The sequence below is a fragment of the Pelecanus crispus genome, chromosome 1 (assembly GCF_030463565.1).
Source record: "Pelecanus crispus isolate bPelCri1 chromosome 1, bPelCri1.pri, whole genome shotgun sequence".
Lineage (NCBI taxonomy): Eukaryota > Metazoa > Chordata > Aves > Pelecaniformes > Pelecanidae > Pelecanus > Pelecanus crispus.
The window spans coordinates 61,245,962-61,265,724 of NC_134643.1; the positions used below are offsets into that span (position 1 = coordinate 61,245,962).

Below are 19,763 nucleotides of genomic sequence, written 5' to 3' on the forward strand. Positions count from 1 at the left end.
TGTGGTCATTTTGAAAGGCCAGACTGAAATGTAGTCTGCAGAGAGTTCAGAATTGAAGCTGATTGAGCATCTGTCAGGTGTAGAATAAGACTGGTTGGCTAAACAGCAGTAGATTCCATTACAGCAGACTAGTGGCATCAGAACACAGTAAATATTAGATAGTTTTTGGTGATTTATTTTAAAATTCAGTTAAGGTACATATACTTAATTTATGTTTTGAGAATGCTTTAGTAAATGAGGTTTAAAAAAAAAAAAAGAAAAACACAGAACCATAGAAGAGGTTGCAAGGGACCTCTGGAGACCATCCAAACCCCACTCAAAGCAGGACCAACTTAGATCAGGCTGCTCAGTGCCTTGTGCAGTTGAGTGTCAAGTCTCCAAAGACTGAGATTCCACAACCTCCCAGGCCCCCAGTTCCAGAGTTTGACTACCCTCATGGTACAATGTGTTTCCTAAATCTAGCCAATTTTTCCCTTGTAGCAATTCGTAGAGTAACAGCAGGAGTGTTCAATATGAACACCAGATACTGCATGAATGTAGAAAATCTATCACCCTTGACACAGTGATTTCAAAAGCTGCACTTCCCAAAAGGCAGAAGATCTACTACATGGGTTAACTGACCTGTCAAAGCTGGCCAGTATTGCTTGAATTTCATACATAAAGTGTTCACTACCAACTATTCAGGTGTGGTCCACAGAAGACAGCTATTAAAGTTAGATCAGTATACTGGTCAGTACACTGATCACTAAATAGTTTATGATCGAAGTTTGTAGGGCAGGATCAATGCAGGGACTTAAAAGCATCATGGTTTTATGCCTTGTAACAAAGTGCTGGTAGAGATTTTAGTTCTGTGCTCATGCTGAGAATCATGTATGACAGCAATTGCAAGGCCTGAAACAAAAGGAGAGATGTAGTAGCAGGGAAAATGTTTTCTAAAAGATGAATTTTAGAAAAATGCACCTCCTACCTGGGAGATACCACAGTATTTTTCTGTGAATTAGAGACTGACGTTAATTCATCTAATCCACTGAGACAGTCAGACTGGATTCAGCACAAGGTTAGGACACATACTTTTACATGAGAAAAATATATTGAAGGTAATAACTGAGGATCTAGGGCTTGGTTCAATTGCCTAAACACACTTTGAATCACCATAGATACTCTCGGATATCCGTATGGGACTGGCAGATACAACACAGACCTACAGGAGACGATATCCTTTTGGCAAGGCAGCTGATGAGCAGGCAGGATAACCCTAGGGTGCTTTCAGTGTTGCTATATGTCTGTATTTAGGCAGCTGAACTGTGATCCCCATGAGTGGTTTTGGAGAGTGGTTAAGGTCACCTCAGAGTCGTGATGACTGACAACTAATCAGGCAAATCACTGTTTAGGCTCCAATGACTGTATTTACTAATCTGCTTCAGGTGTGGGACATCTACCTCATATGTAACACCCATAAGTAAGCATTTAATGGAAGTACCTTAAAAATAAATTGAATCCTTTCTTCATTGTCGATTAACAAATTTATGTTTACAAGTGTAACTTAGGCTTGGTTGTTCATTACCGTATATTGTATCACACTGTCAGTTCTATTACAGCATAGGCAATGAAGTCTCAGATGCATAATATCATCCACTGGCTTTCTGGTCTGAGGTATTTAACTCAACAAGGGGTGCAGACACATAAGCAATTTCTTCAGCTGAACTGGACTTATTCACACTGCTAAAATTATCCCCTAAATACTGAATCAGGGCTGAAATTCTTGGCTTTGAAAGTGAGGTCAGAGTCTTATCTAGTGCACATAAGCCCCCTGGTTTTAATAAAGCTCTTTCCATATTCAGCAGTTAAAGAACTGGCCCTCAGGCAGCACTGTTTAAAATTCTTCATACAACTAGAAAGAAAAAGCATAAACCAATTAAAGTTGTGAATTTGCATTATGAAAATTAGCAAAATTCTAGTTCTGAAAAGAACGTCTGTTTTGGTATGTGGTCCTCCCAAAAAAGCAACAAATGTTGTTAGACCAAGTTTGAAAATATACTCTTAAAATCACCAAAGTTAGTCAGTTCCATGGCATTTAATATAAATGGTATGACACAAGATATTTGGCACATCCTGTATTGCATGGTAAGACTGGAATAAGAAACGAGGTGAAAGAAACCTCCAGGGTAAGAGGGAGAGAAAGACAGATTGTGAAGTTTGTACTGGAGGATTAAGAAGGATAGCATAGGAAAGAAGGAAATGCAGGGAGAGATTTAAATTCCAAAGTAAAGCTGGCCCAGTCAAGTATTCCTCAGTCAAATCAGACTGCATTCCTCATGTCAGACTGAAAAGGCAGCAATTTCATCCCATCTGGCCTCAAAGTCCATGGGACTTGAGGATTTGTCATCTCTTACACACAACATTGTGTCAAATAAACTTAGACCCCCAGGGCTGGCTGCTGTTCAGCGTGCAGGGGGGGGACATGGTGTATATACACACTTCCTTGTTGCTTTGTTCACATTCATGCAAACACAGGATGACCAGCATACTTTTTGCAGGCCTGTGGAGCACTTGAATATTTTGTATTGCCTGAAGAGGATTCTAATCACATTTTTCTCTTTATAGTCTTCATTAAGTTGCATCTCTATCCATTTTATTGAACTTTTTTTGGTACTGTCTTATGTTAGAGAAGGTCAGATGTTTGACTACTGCTGAACTCTACTTCCTTCCTGCAGCTGAGGAGCATATACAAATTTGGAAGGACTCGCATATGGGGATCTTTCAGAAAAGGCATAAGAACAACAGAAATATTTGTAACCAAGTTCTGCATTTTAGTGACACCAATTTTATATCCATCTAAAGCAACATCAAAAAAAGACTGCTTTATTATTTTTATTCATCTAAATGCTTACTTACTCGTGTGTCATACTATATAGTGCTAGACGCCACACTGTACACAACTGGACTGAAGGCTGTGAGCTTTGTTCTGCTGTCCTTGGCGTATGGAACCAAAACTTACATAAACAATTATGCTTACAGAAATCTTCCTTTCCCCACCCTGAGGGCACCTGTATGAAGGATGCTTTGCATCAGTCAAGAATGTCTTGGAATGAGCAATTTTAATGGAAAACAAAGAGTGGGCTAAGAGGAAGCAGATGCCCTTTAATTCTTTTTGCCAAGTGAGCCAACTGCAGTCTCTAAAGGCCAGAGGTGTTTATTTTTGCATGGCATTTGTTACACCTTGGAGAAACACTCGGTTGTTGTTATTGAAGACTGGCCAAAAGATGTGGAAGTGCTAATAGTCATTCTGTGTAGGCATCCGCTGTCTATCTTGCTTATCTCAGCTCCTCACATGGTCCCCAGTAGCCAACAATGTCAATGGACAAGTGTGTGTGCTGTAGGACTATGCCTTGCTGGGCTTCGAAGCCTGTGGGGATCTGCCTGGAACTGAGGTTCATTTATGCATTACTTTTGCTGGGTTGGGCCCTGTGTTTGCTTTCATTTTTGGTTAATAGTTTGTTCCTGTCTGTAAGGAAATCTCAATTACTATGATTTGGCACAAACCAAATGGCAAGAAAAATCCTATGAAAGAAGGTAATGAATTGTGATGCCTCTGACAATGAATCATGACCTCATTGAATGAGTCAGTCATGAAGAGAAGTCTGGTTGTCAAGGATACAGATGCTATTTACACACAGAGAATCTGGTAATTCACAATCACAAAAACCAGATGCTGGACTCTTCAATGGGAATGTATCAAATTATTAGAATTTACCCCCGCACCTCAAAATAGAAAAATGCTTTAAAACCTGTTGATGGCTTTTCAAACTGGTTTTGAACACAGCTGATACTAAATCAGCAGGTAGATAAATAATTAACCTCATAAATTCCCCATTCTGAAATTGTGTTATGTGATTCACTGTATCGTCTCTGGGAATGTCCTCCACACCAGGATGACTTTGTGAGATTGCTTAACGGCTTCTTGTCCATAACCCAAATACATCATTTCAGATCTGCCTCGAACACTACCTATTGCACCTCTTTCTATCCCAGTCCCTGAGCCACCCCATGCTGTCCAAGCACCTCAGCACTGATCTGCAGCAGTTCTGGCATTCTGCTGCCTTGCACCTTCTAATGCCAACCAAGGAAGAGCTACACTGAGAGGAGTAAGGGCTCAAGAGGGTTAAACTTACCCCTCCCTTGAATGAACATAGTCTACTAGTAAGGTCCTTCCACTCTGCCAAAAAGGGAGTACTGTGGTATTATAGAGGTGGTTTTTAGGGGTGTTTTTGCAGGCAGGAGGCCTCTCGTTAAACATTGGTACAGGAGCTGAAGGGAGAGCTGCAAATGCTTTTGAGGAAAAATTGAGAACTTCGGAAAGCACAAGACAGGGACAGTCTGTCAGCTTAACTGCTGTACAGCATAGGCAGTAAGCTGGGGAGTAAAGTAATCCCTGGGACCATGGGCACCGAATCAGGCAGGGCGGGGATTTGAATCCCACATCCAAAAGCAGTGCCTGGACCTCTGGCTTGCTGGCTACTCCAGCGTGAGTCTCTTCCACTTACGTAGTTCAGAAATACCACTCTGAAACCTCCCTGGTGACGTTTTTGTGAAATATTTGGCCCTTTCTGAGGAAATTGGTTCTTTTATTAAACCATTCATTTCTGATAAAATGCAGTTTATAAACAAAGTTTCCAGACATCGCTAATCAAGGCACAAGTTACACGTGGTACTTGTTTGCAGTGTGAGTTGGGGCATATTTAAACTTTTCAATAATATGTGCCTGAAAAAAAGCCTACTGAGATGGCATTAAAGTGGCATATATAGGTGGCTTTACTGTACAGATTTGCTGAACATTTAACTTGTGTTGATTTCAGTGGGAACTGTCTGGTGGCGTGAACAAGGAGTCTATTTTTTAAGCAGAAAAGCTCCCCATCTACAAAATACCACTTTTATGTATTTACCCAAATTGTGACATGCTCATGGGCTTAATTAAGAATATCTGTTCACTGCTTTGCAAAATTAAACTTCTTTAGGCTTAAATTTAAGCTTGATTTATTCTTACTTTTTGCCCCTTCAGCCTGGAAAGTAGTTATATAGGTATACAGGATATCATGTATTCTTTGATTTTGTAAGGGCTGAAGGAGGGTGAGAAATTATCAAGATGTGTCTTTGGGTAAAAAATGGAGGAGATTGTGGTTAAGGAAATATTTGGCCAAATACTTCTTCTGGAGAGAGAAGATGCTTCAGGGGATAAAGGTACCTGTAGGAATAATGTTGTGTTGAAGCTTATCGTTTAGTGGTTTGAACATCAGATTTGAAATATTTAATCTCCCCAGAGAGGACAATGCAGCTGGTAACCTAAGGAGGATTGATGGGATTTTTCTTTTCCATGTGTATTTCCGTGCAGATAACAGGCCTTAGAGCCCTCTCCTATACTCTGCCAATGTATAACATCCTCTGTTACCTTCCATCTCAGATCCCATTGCCGGTCTACAAGGCTCCAACTGTGTCATCGTTTGAGTGCTTTGGGTCAGAACCTGATGAATAAATGGGAACTATTGGCGCAGTTAGCCTGTTTCACTAGGTCACAAGTGTATGGAAGTATTCCAGGAGGCTGGCTGAGCATAATCAGTGAGTGGTAACGGTTGCTGATTAACTAGGATGGTATTAACAGAAATGTAGAGAGTGCCAAGTTGCTTAATGACGACTAACCAAGTGTTAAATAGATGTGGAATTTTAAGTTCTGATCTTTCAGTAGTTAAATTGCTAAATGAAGATTAAGGAGCGTATTTTTCTTAGTTCTCAGGAGGCGTTGAGCAGGAGTGGGAAGGATCCGTGAGACAGCCTGAAGGCTAGCACTGTTCCTGAGGCGTTCACCCAGATAATGGCACTGGAATTTTATACGTTCTAGCTGCAGTTTCCTCTGTAAGCCAACAGAGCTTTCGAATAGCTTAGAAACTAGGAGGGAAAATAGAAAAAGAAATGAACACAGTATTATGGTGCTATTCAGTCTTGGAAAGGGGATCTTGTAGTAATGAGATTTTTAGTTTCTAGACTCCCTTTCTCTTTTTAATGTTGAGATAATACTTGCTCAGTCTGCAAATAAAGTGGATTCTAAGTTTGACTTTTTTTTCCTTCTGATTTCCCTGTAGTCTCTTTCCAACTGTTTTTTCTTTCTCCAATCAATTCATTGTTGCCCACAATAAAGTTTCTAACGTAATGGCCACAGCTTTACTTGTGCTGCCCATTGTCTTCATTGTGTACTTTACTGATGCCCGTGACAGGCTATACAAGGATGTCGTGGCCTGTACAACTTCTGCTGTAGCTGATGGTGCAATAGACCAAATCAGACAGCTGCAGTCAGAACTGAAGGTGAATTGTGGGCTGACTGCAAAAAAAGAATATGGTCTTTGGAAGTAGCGTTGTATGTCAATGGTTAAGAGTCTTGTTGCTTTTTGAAACCTGCTGTTCTTTTTTATGCCTTCATATATCACATAATATTTATCTAATCATGTACATTTGAAACGCAGCCTGCTTTTTCGCTAGACCTGTTTTGTGGTTTTCCTACCTCAGGTCATCCAGATGGTTTCATAGTTCCTTGATGTTCTTTAGCTGCATTGGCATGTGCTGTCTTTCTTGATTAAAAAATCAGCTTTTCTGGTTAGTCATCAGCTCCATTCAGCTTTCTTCAGTTCACTCCAGGCTCCCCTGACATCTGTACACATGCAGCATCCTGACACGTTTCAAATCTGATCAGATCTGAACCACCAGCTAGGCCCTTGACACTTACCAGCTTTTACACACACAACAGATTTTGAAGCACGGCAGCAAAGAGCCGCTACGCTGACAGCTGCAGTTGTCTGTCTTTGACATCACCCCACACACAACTGGGTAGAGGCGTCAACACCAGTACTTGGCTGTGATGTGACAATAGTGTATGTTGATGGGAAATTCCTACAGCACCAGGGAGCCTGTCCCGTAACAGTTACTGAGTTTATCATCATTAGCCATTTCTGTGCTCGTCCCCAGGGTGAGTGGTCAGAGTGCTCAGCAAGGGTATAGGATGCTTGTGAAGACATCCAAAAGGAAACTGACATGAAGTGTAAGAGTAGTAGGTCGATTTTTCTTAGCAAGTATTTTTTGTCCCACTTGCCAGCGTCTCAGCTTTCTTTGATCCACTCTTAAATTAAGTGCAAGTTACCAGCAGGCAGTTTCCATTCTGTGCCTGCTTGTAAAAATGCATACTAGTACCCTGTAAAACTGTTAAGCAGCCCTTTTGGTTCCTTCAGCCCTATGTTTCTGTTATGTGTGCCTGTTTCCCTGAGGTAGGATTCAAGCATTGAGATTTTTTTGCATGCATTTAATGCCTTTTGCCACAGTTAAATGCAATGGATGAAGTAATGTCAAGTTCTTTTCAAAGAAAGGAGATTTTGAAGATCCATTTTTCAGTGGAGGAAATCCATCATCTTAAGTTTATGTCCTAACCTACCTTAAGCTCCTTTTGTTTCTGTGGTGTTCTGTATTTTCAGAACATCTTGCAGCAACGTGTTATCACACAGTTAAGCCACACTTCCAAACATACGGGCAAAGGTAAAACCAGCAAAGAATGTAGCATTACCTGGGAAAAATGTCTACACCAAGTATTTTTGTCCAAATAATTTCCCAGACTTATACAGTGTGTAGATGCATCATGATCTTGATTTAAAGTGTTCCTATAACTGGAAAAAGTGATTTGCCAATTTCTGAAATTATCTTTTTTCCCTAAAGTTGCTTTTCTGTAACTGCATGTGTGGTTTTCTGACATACTAGTAGCCTCAGCAGTGAAATCCCAGGAAGGGTTAAAGCTTTCCCCGTGACGACATACTTTCCTTGGTGCTGGGTATGTAGAAGAGACTGCCATAGCTTTTATGGCAGTATAAATACTCAGTGGAGAGACTACGTTGTTTGCTGAAGTTAGTACAGGAAGAATTCAGGCTACATCCTGCTCTTTCCTCCTCCAGTCCACTCATTCGGCAACAGAGAGTGCGATTTCAGAGGGCTCCCTGTTCCTGTGGAGTTGTGTTGCTGACACCAAGGGAACTGCGTTCATCTGTTCTGGGCTGCTTCTGCTCTACGTGCTGCGCTTCAGCTCTGTGCGTTCCCTCCCACAAATGCAACGTTCAGAGCAAAGCTTACCGTGCGAACGGCTCGGCAGCTGGCGTTGCAGCTCTGTGGCTGTGTGTGAGTGACACAGTGCCTTCACGCAATTAACTTAATGGATTCAGAGAATCTCCAGAACTCCTCGCTTGGAAATATTCCCAAAGGAGACTTTTTTTTAATCTCTTTAGAAGCCACAGGAATAAAACTGAATACAAAGCATTTGATGGGTTTTTTCCTTATGCCTAAAATATAGCCTCTATAAAATTAAATCATTCCTGCAAGCCACTTTTGGCTCCCTCTTAGTTTTTCCTTAGGGCCCCATTCTCGTTCACACTGGCAGCAATGCAAAGTTGCCTTGATGTAAATGAGAATCAGGTCCTTTATGTCAGCATTAGAGTTAAGTCTAGGCCAGTGTGAGAGTCATCTCCCATTAGCAGAGGCTGAATACCTGCTAGAAATGGGAATTCAAAGGGTGAAGCATTGTACTGCATCACTGTGTTGTGTGACACAACTGAGATCAGTCTTGTTTAAATGAAGCAATGGCAAAAAGGAAGTCAGGTTAAATTCAGTTCTTTTTGAAGGGTGTAAATGGGTATCGGAATTAACTTCAAGCTTTTTCTTCTCAATACCTAACCAGAGAAGAGTCTGCCTGGACTGAAACAGTGAATCAATTTCATTAGCTGAAACAGTCATGTGGAAATCTGAGATTAATGTTTAATACCTACATCCCTGTGTCCCTCATCCTGCCACCTTCTTCAACAGAGTCCATAACCGATCAGGTCCGTGATTAGAGTTGTGGCAGCATTTATGAGGTGCTGCATCACAAACTAGAGCAGCACCCTAACTCAAATTTGCAGGTTATCCTATGGAGGAGTTTCAAAGCACATCACAAGTTACTTGTGAAAGACGTGGCAAAGCCTTCCTGATAAAAAGACAGAAGGAAATACGTGTAGTTTTGGGGTTGGGTTTTTTTGTTTTAAGAGGGCAGTGAACTGAACACACAAAAAGAGCAGATAAAACAAATCGGTATTCTAACAGCAGGATGTGTTTTCTCTTTTTTTCCCTCTGAGGTGATTCACTGGAACTCACCAAAGAAGCTACGAGTGAAGAACAAGCACGTGGAGTTTTTCCGCAACCTCTACCTGACATTCCTGGAATATGATGGGAATTTGCTGAGACGGGAACTCTTTGGCTGCCCCAGTGAGGCCGACGTTAACAGTGAAAATGTAAGTGGGATGTCTAGGGCTTGAAGATTTAAAGGGTGTTTCATACAAGGCACAACAGGCTACATGAAGACTTGGAGAGTTGGTGGCGTGGGTAGTGCAGTGCAGAGGGACTCGGGAGAATTGAGGTCAGTGCTCAGATTCCAAGAGTGACATTGTGCAAGACATTTAATCTCACTCTACCTCAGTTCCTTGCCTGTGAAACTGTCATATTAATCCTGCCTTTCCCCTGTTTTTTGTTGGGGTTTTTTGGCTGCCTTGCCTTTTAAAAATCCCCAATAAAAGTAAGATCACAAACTGAAAATGAGGATTTGGGCTCTTAATTCCATTAGGCAATTTTGCAAATCTCACCCTTAGACCTAAAACTTTCCAGGGGAAGGGCTTTTTTCTTCCTGTGTGTTTGCTCATCATACAGTGATGTCAGTTTTGGCTGGTAGATACTAATGTACAAATAATGAAGAAGAAATTAAAATATCAAGACTGCTGGATTTAGGTCTATGAGGTTTTGCCATGCTGCAAACTACAGAATGAGTTAATACTTGAAGGTACACATACACTGTGAGACTGTGCAGTCTTCTTCTGCACTGCCCCCAACCAAACACAGCAGCATTTATGTGTATCTGCATAAAATTTGCAATCAGAACATTTCAGATGAAGCAAATCCTTTGAAAATGGTTGAAATCAAGGATGTTTACATACAGATGTTCTTATGTGTGTGTGTGCCTCAGTACATACAGTTCCAATGTAAAAAACTGTTAACTGAAACGTTTATACACAGATGTATATGAACTCCTTGTGTATAATGTGGTCTCTGGAGATTCCTAGACCAAGTATCAATTTTGGCTACATAGTCTGAAAGGAAATAAAAAGAAAGCTGTAACATTTTATGTTATTTTCAAGAAAAAAAAATCTAAAATATACAACATTCTCTATATAAAAATAAAGCAAAGCCAGTATCATATGCACATTAGCAGTTAAGAGGTAATTGGCAATCAATAGCATCATTGAGGCTTGTAGTGTTTCCATTTAGTCTGTGGGTAAAATGACTGCAGGAGATACCATTCTGAATTTTTAACCATAGCACTCATAGATTGGATAGATATATTTTAGCCCAAGGCATGGCTTCCCAGATACTTATTTGACCATCTCACTGGCTTCTGAGAGGAGTGTGGAACAATGAGAAGCTGGAGATAAACATCAACTGGGAGAGACTGAAGCAGGGATGAGAGAGAGAAAGCGAGCACACAGTGAGAGCAAAAGCACATGGAGAAAGAAAATCCTCTGCGAGAGTGAGAGACTTTTAGACAACCAAGTGAACTGAATGTGATAAAAGACCGCTAAGAGCCTGGCGGTCAGAGACATCAAGATACAATAGACGGAGTAGAGGATAGGATAGGAAGAGAAAAGGGGAGTGAGACATTAAAAAAAAAGGCAACAGAATAAAACACACCTTCATCACACTTTAAGAATGCAGATTAAAATTATACTGAATTCACAATATGTTGCGGGGGTTCGAAGAGCATGAATGCAGTCACAGACTTGTTGCTCTATTTTCCAGAGCTCTATAAATCCTGAATAAACAGATTTATTCCAGACAAAAAGTTGGTGGGGAGCAGTGCACAGTGAATGCAAGTTCTTGGTGCTGAAAATGGCAGTCCTGAAAGTTTAAAATGGCTCATTTTACTGAACTTGTATCTAGTTGACAGACACTGGAAATGACTAACTGTTCAAGCCTGTTTCTTATTCAAGACAAGTAGAACGCAATATGGTATATGGTATGGCTTGTGTCTGAAAAAGAAATGTAACTCATTCTTCCAATTATAAATAAAAAAAAAAAAAAAGAGATACTGGAAAAGAATGAGCTAGACATACAAAAATACATGAGGCTTAACTTGCCAAGAGACACCAAAAGTTAACAGCCTTCTATCAAAATAATCAGATACAGAAAAAAATCTAACTTCAGATAGCTTAAGAGTAGTCACTTAGCAGGAGACATTGTTTTTTATTACTTACCCTTGATGTAAGCTCCCCTTTAAACTTGACTATGTCCTTTTAATTGTGGAATACAAAAAGGAAGTTTCAGCTTTGAAGTTATGAGACCCTAAGAATAGGACTATCATGAAAACCACTCTTTCTCTCACTCCCTGTCTGCTGTAGTACACAGTGTCACAGGTGTCCTATTAAAATACAGTACATTCCCATGATGTATTAGGGGATAATCTTCAGAAGTGGAGCATCTTGTAAGGTGAGCAGGGAGCCACTGTTTGTCATTCCTCCCAGTACAAGAACTAGCGGGCATGAAGTGGAAATAGCCAGTAGCAGGTTCAAAACACAGACAGACATTTCACCCGCGATGTAATGAAGCTTTGAGCTGGAGGTAATGTTGCTAAAAATACACATATGCTCAAAAAGTGACTCTTCATGGAAAGAAAATCAATCAGGAGCTGTTAAGCTTTGGTGCAGGAAGTCCTTGAACCACAAGTTCAGGACTAGGGGGGCATTCTGAGAATGCATGACTGCATTCACCCTGCTTTTACACTCCTCTCTAGGCAGCCAGCTCACAGCTGGAGGCAAGATGCTGGGTTAGGTAGACCTTTAGTCTGACAAGATGCAGCCATGCATTTCCATTAGGATTCATAGAATCATAGCATCGTTTAGGTTGGAAAAGACCTTTAAGATCATCCAGTCCAACCATTAACCTAACACTACCAAGTCCACCACTAAACCAGTTAAGGGTAGAGTAGCAATTTCATGTTTCCTGGCTTGGTGGCTGGGTTATTTATAATGAAAGTAAAAACTAGGAATCATTAAGATTGGAAACAACTTCTAAGATCATCAGTCCAATCATCAACCCAACAACCACCTTGCCCACTAAACTAAACCATGTCCCAGAGTGCCACGTCTGCCCGTTTTTTGAACACTTCCAGGGATGATGACTCCACCACCAATCTGGGCACCCTGTTCCAATGCTTGACTACCCTTTCCATGAAGAAATTTTTCCTAATATCCAATCTAAACCTCCCCTGGCATAGCTTGAGGCCATTTCCTTTCGTCCTATCACTAACTACTTGGGAGAAGAGACCAACACCCACCTCACTACAACCTCCTTTCAGGTAGTTGTAGAGAGCGATAAGGTCTCCCCTCAGCCTCCTCTTCTCTAAGCTAAACAACCCCAGTTCCCTCAGCCGCTCCTCATAAGGCCTGTGCTCCAGACCCTTCACCAGCTTCGTTGCCCTTCTCTGAACACGCTCCAGCACCTCAATGTCTTTCTTGTATTGAGGTATATGTTACATAAAAGGCTGTAATTTCTGCAAAGTCAGGTATGTATAAAGTAGGAATTGCTATTTGATTTATCTTCATACCTATTATTTTTTCTTTCTTCTCTGAATGGAGAGTAGCAGCCCCAAATTGGGCTTTATTATGCTAGGCATTATATATGGGTAAAAGGTGCTCCTTCAGCTGCCTGTGCTTCTCTGCACTGTGGACCACTGGACAAAATGTTAGAATACCTCTGCTGGTTTTATAATCAGAGAGAATGACTTAAGCACTAAATGCACTGAGTCCTGTTGTGGAAGAAGCAGTGGCTTGGTTTGAGTCTGTCACTCACAGTCTGGTTGTATCAGAATCTACCCTTAAGGTCATATTCCAATATGCCAGCCACTGCTTCTCTGCAGTTCAATATTTGTAATGATGTTTTATTTAGAATGCAACCTGTAAATAAGGACTGTCATTTGTAATGCAAATATATGTAAAATGTGAAAAGGAAGTGTGGCAGTGGGTACCATTGGGCTGGTTCTGTTACTCTAAGGCCCCTTTACACTTCTCATCGGTACTGAGATGGCCTTAAAATGAATGTAAATTGTGTATCTTCTGGTTTTAAGGACTCTTTACAGTGCTAGAGAGATGTACAGGGGCATTAGTTTAAAAAGTATCTTACATTAATCTCTCTCACTCTTCCTGTGTATGTGTGTGCATGCATGTATCCTTAAATATATATGTCTGTATGCATGTGGAAGGATTAGTACTTTCCTTTTTTTAATGTTTGCTAGGGAAGTATAATACCACAGACTGAATTTTAAGAGGTCTAAAGACAGTCTTTGGATCTTACACTGCATAGTCCTGATCTAGTCAGTTGTTCATCTTCACCTACTAACAGCGCTGTTACTAGGTTCCAAAACGTTACAAATGGGAATGAACAGAACAGATAGGGCTCTGAAACTGAAATATTGGAGGCAAAGAAATAGAGAGTGGAGTAATTTTTCTGTTTATGTAAAAATGCTTATATGTATGTCTATGTGTACATATATGTACCATCCTTTCCTTGAAATATTCAAGCTGAAAGACCCTGCGTGTTGCAGGGACAGGCTGCGGACAGGAGCCTGCCACATGCTCCTTGCCATAGAGAGTACTGTAAGTCCCCTTTATTCAGTATATACTAAAATGAGATTGCACAGAGCAGACTCTTCTCTGCAAATTGGTATTACAGTCACCCCTATGCCTTTTGTGCAGATTCTGGATGGGAAATTCAGAATGTGAACCAAATCCTCCTGTAAACACAGCCATTGACTCAAGTGGCCTTTGAAGCACATCCTTAGTCACTCCATCCTACTTCGTGCTATTTGCTCCTTCTCACTCCTCCTTTCTTATTTTGATGCAATGCAGAAGATTTTAGGGAAACACACGAAGGCAAAGCCCACAATAATCTCAAATTTGATTGGTTCCTATTGGCTTTTAATGCTTATGTCCAACGTTTCATTCTAAAGGACCTACTGTAAAGCCTAAAATATTTCAACAGGATTTTCTATGTACCAGCCTATCTCTATAGTTACACTATAGGACAGATATTGTAAGCCTGATTTTAGCACACAGGCACACACTCAACCTTTTAGCATTCTCATAAAACTTCTTTCCTGCAGACAGCTTCTCACCAGGTACTTCTGCCAAAGCATTAAATCTGAAGGTTGAATGGGGTGTCCCCTGTTAGTGAAGCCTGTGTCCTGATCCAAAGCCCAGAGCAAGATCAGTGGGAATTTTAAAGTGATTTAACTCAGTTTAAGAAAAAGACAGTAGATTCCCATTAGAGAAGACTTTCAGAAAACACAGGAAAAAATTCTCTGCAGATTCTTATTTTCAGATTTGCAAATCAACAGTACAAAGAAACAGTGTAAAAAATGTAGCTCTCCCTGAAAACACTTGCTTAGGTGTATACTTACTTACTAAGTGTGTTTTTACTTATTTACTTTTTTGTGCAAAACCAGAGATTCTTAATATTAGCAAATGGCTGTGCATGACAGCTTGTAATATCCACCAGAAGAGCAGGAGATTCTAGCAATGTACCACACAGTTTAAACTCTACTAACAAATTTAGCAATTTTTGAATGTCTGAAAATAGCATGCAAAGGGAACTTCCAAGTCAGGATCAGGGTGCTGAACTTGCAGTCAGAGTGATGCTTTGAGTACCCTTTGCTCCTGCAGAATTTCAGAATACTGCATCATTTGTAGGACTGGGATTCAAAGTTACTATTTTGTCATGACATAGTCTTTCTGTAGTAACAACAGATGGCATATGGCAGTTTTGAGGTGAAATCCTGACTTCCCCAGCTGTGTTGTTTCTATTATTATAACTGTTATTGTTATTAAATGCTGAGCTGGTAGGCCATCCTGTTAGTTGCCTGAAAAGTTCCCCTTATACCGCTTTCAACTGCTTATAATATTGCTAGATGGGGGATCACATGGACTGGGATTTTTTTGTCATGCTGGTAAGCCTTTTTTTTTTCTTTTCTCTCATTTTTAAAGTGAAATATGAGGAAAAGCTTGGGGGGGTTGCCCACACCACAAGTTCTGTTGACCTCTTCATGGAAATACTCCATAACTCAGAGAAGGAACTGACTTTTGGGCCAGGAACACGTCTTTTGCCAACCTGGTGAAAACTTAGGCAAATTATAATGTTGAAAAATCATGGTTTACACCTCGTCAGTAGTGTTTTCTTTGACTTAAGGAGGATCAGATCTCTGGAGACTCTTTCTTAGGAGTGTGCGTGGATACATCTGACCAGATTATATATATCCCAGTGACGCAGCAGAGTTAAGCATGCTGCAGGCAGGGGGCCTGGACAAAAATTGTAATTTTCTGTCACTGTTTCTTCAGAATGCTCCATGCCAGGTTCCGACTGGACAGTAGAGCTGAGAGCAGGAACCTATTTGGTCTCTGTTCTGAGGGACATCCATTGCCCTCCGTGATGTCCAGACAGCATAGAGGAGAAAAAATCCAGATTCACATATAAAAGGGATGAAAACTAGATCAAAGGCAGAAAGGAAAGTGTTAATGGAGACATAGGTTCTGGAGAGAGAATGTTTGGAGCAGGAAGAGGAAAGGACTGATGGGTACCTGTAGGTATAGGGAGTTGGCAGGCTACTTGAATAGGAACCATGAAACAGAACAGGGACCATAGAAACAGAGCTGGGACTGACTTAGACTGTAGAACTTGCCACATAAGAAGGAACAGGGCTCGGAACAGTCTGGGGAAACAAAAGCAAGGAGACCAACCTGTCAAGGCACTGTGCTGCAAGGGACATCTGGGAACAGCTCAGCCAAGAAGGTTTGGCAGGGACCTGGGGAAAGGAGATGCTGAGGACTACCAAGGTCTGATATCTGCACCTGAGATCAACGGGAGTTGTACTTCATATATACAGAACTGTCTAAGATGTTATGCATGCCTGAAAATTGGGTTCTTAATTGTGTTGATTATTTGCTGTCAAGATAAGCCATTACTTCCATTTAGCAAGAGTATTAGCTACTTTTTACATGCTGCAGCAAAATTCCTCTTGCTAGGTAGGCTTGCTCAGACACTATCCTCTTTGTCCTTAGCACAGCTTTGTTTCACAGAAGGCTCAATTTGACCCATAGCAAATGTACAAAATTTTACGGCATGGGAGGAATAAAGGTTTAATTGACGTGGGATTAGTCTGGCTTTTATTACTAATCATTGGAGAAGCCAGAAGTACTTTATGTAGGTCATCCCAAACAAGACTCAGTGAATGCTTTTTCCTCCCTACATCATCACCTGCTTTGTTTATGCCATGCTAAAGGCAACAGTTAACTCACATACTTCGAAAGCGCTAAATGTTGCAATCCAAATTGCCTACTGGTGGGAACTGGGACAGCTACACAGGAGGAAATGAAACTGCTGCAGTTTATAACCAGATTATAGTTTCATCCTGGGCTGGCGTTAGTTTTCATCTCAGTGGCTAAGCTGAGTTGATTGTGTGCTATGAATCTTAACTGTGCACACCTGGGAGAAGGAAGGATGATCTGAAAGCTAAAAGTTTTCATCTAAGCTCCTCAGTTCCTGTTGTGTTAGCATGATACTGAGTGAGTGAGTGACTTAAGCCTAGTGTCATCTCACCTCACCTTAAACACTTGATGAGAGAGAGATGTCTGCATTAGGGGTTTTATCCCCTTTCCCAAGATCTAAATAGCCTCTATTTTTTTTAAATATCACTAATCCCTAAGAAAATATTTCTGATCCTGGATTTTGGGTTGATATCATCTGAGATGAAGTTCTGTAGATTTTGGTGGGAAGTAAATTGTTTCTGTGACACAGCAGTTAAAAAAAAAAACAAAGCCAATCACAAATTTGCTTACCCTAGGAACAGCCTTAGGAAGGGAGATTTATGAGCAGACTAACCAGTTTGCTGGTGAAAGGTACATGTTGTGTGCCGTGTATCATATGGGTCTGCCATCTATCACATGGATAGAAAACACCACCTCATCTCATACAAATGTATTAGTCAGACAGGTAGGCCTGGTAAATCATGACGATTTATGCTAGAGTTGAATACTTTCCGGCCTGTCTGTGTCTCTCTGGCCAGCCTAGCTTCAAAGACTGCTTTTCCTGAGCTGAAATCTGATCACCTGCCACAGCTGCTTGCCCAAAGAAGTAACTTAGCATATATTTTTTTAATGTATTTTTCTCTTTGTTTTGGCATTATGCATGTCATGGGTCCATTTTTATTTCTGAAACAAGTAACATCATTATGCTAATGGCAGCACTTGTTGTTTCCCACTACAGTATTTCCTAAGAGAACATCTATCGTACACAGTCTGAAAAGGATACATTTTTCAACTGTGAGAGTGTTTCCTAGAGGTGACATTTCCCACATGCTTAGTGGCAAGTAGCCTGAGCATTGAAAATCTTGTAGAAACAGTGAATCTCATGCTAAGCAGGTACTCGCTTATGAGAATACATGCTGTCACTCTAAGGTTGAGAAGTCTTTGCTATGTTAGGCATATTGTTGTAAGTATAATGGAAGGGTTCGTAATGGCAATGCCATCTTTTTATCAAATCCAGCTGATATGAAGATCCTCATTCTGATGGTGCATTGTGTTTAAGTAAGCATCTGTTTGCACGGATCTGTCAGCATTCCCATTATAAACCCATCTTTTCCCAAAGGCGTAATGTGGGCACAAACCTTAAACCAAGCTGTAAGTTCTTTGTCTGTAAATAATGGATCCGTGCAATATGCATGTTGTAGATAAGATGGTATCATTGGAGAAATTTTATGTGATGATGTAACTGAAAAATAATATGAGGTAACTCAGAAAGATAAATTTAAGGATATATATGTGACTGTCTTAGACAATTCCCTGTCTTTCGAATGTTGTGCATCTTCCACATTCTTAAGTATGTGTGTTAAAGTGGCATGTGACAGTGTGCAATATGTATTTATAGATTGTATGTGTCTCTTCGTAGTAAAGAGGAAGCAGCTTTTGTATGTGTATGTGATACTGGGGCATGGGTATCTGAATGTACATACGAACTGGGGGGAACGAAGAAAGTGAGAGAGGGAAAAGGGCTTTTAAACTGCATAAAACTGTTCAGCACCTAGCACGTTGGTCCTGATACTTTGGGCACATCTTACCATTAGCTTCAGTGAGATAACTTGTGGGCTTATAGGTTTTGCTGGACCAAATTCAGAGTGCCTAGTGTGTCCAGCATTGCTTCCAGTAAGAGAGGAGTTTTCATATGGATAATCACATGCTACTGATTTTCAGTGCCTGTTGCCTTCACCATTGCAGGATAGGCCCATCCTGAATGCAGACCGCTTGCCATGTATGCAGTGACAGTACTACAGGCCAAATCACAGCCTGTCCCGTGCTGGTTGTCCTACCTGAAGGAGCACACCTTAAGTAAGCTGTGTTTGCACAGCCTGCAGAGTATGGTTCCTAAGGCCGCCTAGCAGTTTAGGCTCATGGTGTGAGCAGGCAAGGATTGCACCAGCATTCCTGCAAAGTGCTGATGGAGCTGCGTGCCTGATCCTGCCAAGTGACGCCCACATAGTAGCCAGGGGTCTCAGCCTGTGCTTGGGCTTCCCCCTGGCAGCCTGCCTGCACTCCTGTGGAGGGTGCTGGGGGCCGAGGCTGGGGGACGGTCAGAGCACACCATGCCTGCGGTTCTTCTGGGGACTGCTCTCCCCAGCAGGTATGGACACAGCCGTCTCACTGAGCATGAGTCGTGAGAAGTGCCAGAAGCCGCCAGCCTTGCGGACTATCAGCATAGCTGCAGGCTCAGAAAAAGTCTGACAGGACAGTGACAAAATCCTGACCCTAAGAAATGCAGCGGAAAGAGCAAGGTTTCCCTTTCCCTGTGGCAGAAGGGATCCTCTGCTGCTTGCTGCTCTCCACCTCCATCACCAACTTTGTGACTTGGTGAGTTTCACCATCAAAATACTGGGGCCTCTAAGAAGCTGTGTCTCCTCCTCTTCCCCCACCTAGGGCTCTGTAATATGCAAAGCCGTAATTTAGCCCCAAATGTTATTCTGTAACTCATAATTAAGTACTTATATCCTCTTAGCTTGCAACCCAAATGTAATCTGATAATCATTCAGTGACTGCCTGGTTAATAGCTGCTTGCAATTATAAACTTCTAGCCTGGTCATTTGTACATACAGCGGGATAGTAAGGTACCCCTGAAATGTGCTTTGCTATTGTTTTAACCTTTTAAATTTCAAGTCATCTCCATGATAATTCTGTTAAGGGCATACTAATGTCTCTTTTCAAGGAAGAAACAGAAAGATACAATATTCTTTTTAGTCATTGTTGTACATATTGGGTTTAATTCAAATATTTTTTGATTGTGATTTGGAAAATAAAGGACAGGCTCAAGTGAATGATGATTTGTAAAGCAGAAGGAATGAAACTCCAAGAATACGTAAAAGAGCTCCTGATTTCTATTCCACCAAAAGAGATCTTGATTTCAATAGAAGTTTTGCCTGAGTAAAGATTTGTCAAGATTCGGACTCTTATCTTTCTAAAAGCAGTCTCTCTTGAGGGATGTTTTAAGATCTGTGCAGAACAATAGCACAGAAGAATTAGAGCCTGATCCAAAACTCATTGAAATCAAAGGAGGTATTTCCATTA

At 41.0% G+C, this 19,763-nt stretch overlaps 1 protein-coding gene across 5 annotated transcripts in view; it reads left to right on the plus strand.

Annotated features, from left to right (window-relative positions):
* Window positions 1-19,763, plus strand: part of LARGE1 (LARGE xylosyl- and glucuronyltransferase 1) — a 205,837-nt gene that overhangs the window by 163,327 nt on the left and 22,747 nt on the right. For 3 of the 5 annotated variants that reach the window (XM_075717525.1, XM_075717532.1, XM_075717548.1), the window contains one exon: window positions 9,192-9,347. The exons of the other annotated variants lie outside the window; for them this stretch is intronic. In XM_075717525.1, the coding sequence (XP_075573640.1) occupies window positions 9,192-9,347 (156 nt within the window). The remainder of the gene's footprint in view (window positions 1-9,191; window positions 9,348-19,763) is intronic. 5 annotated transcript variants of the gene reach the window in all.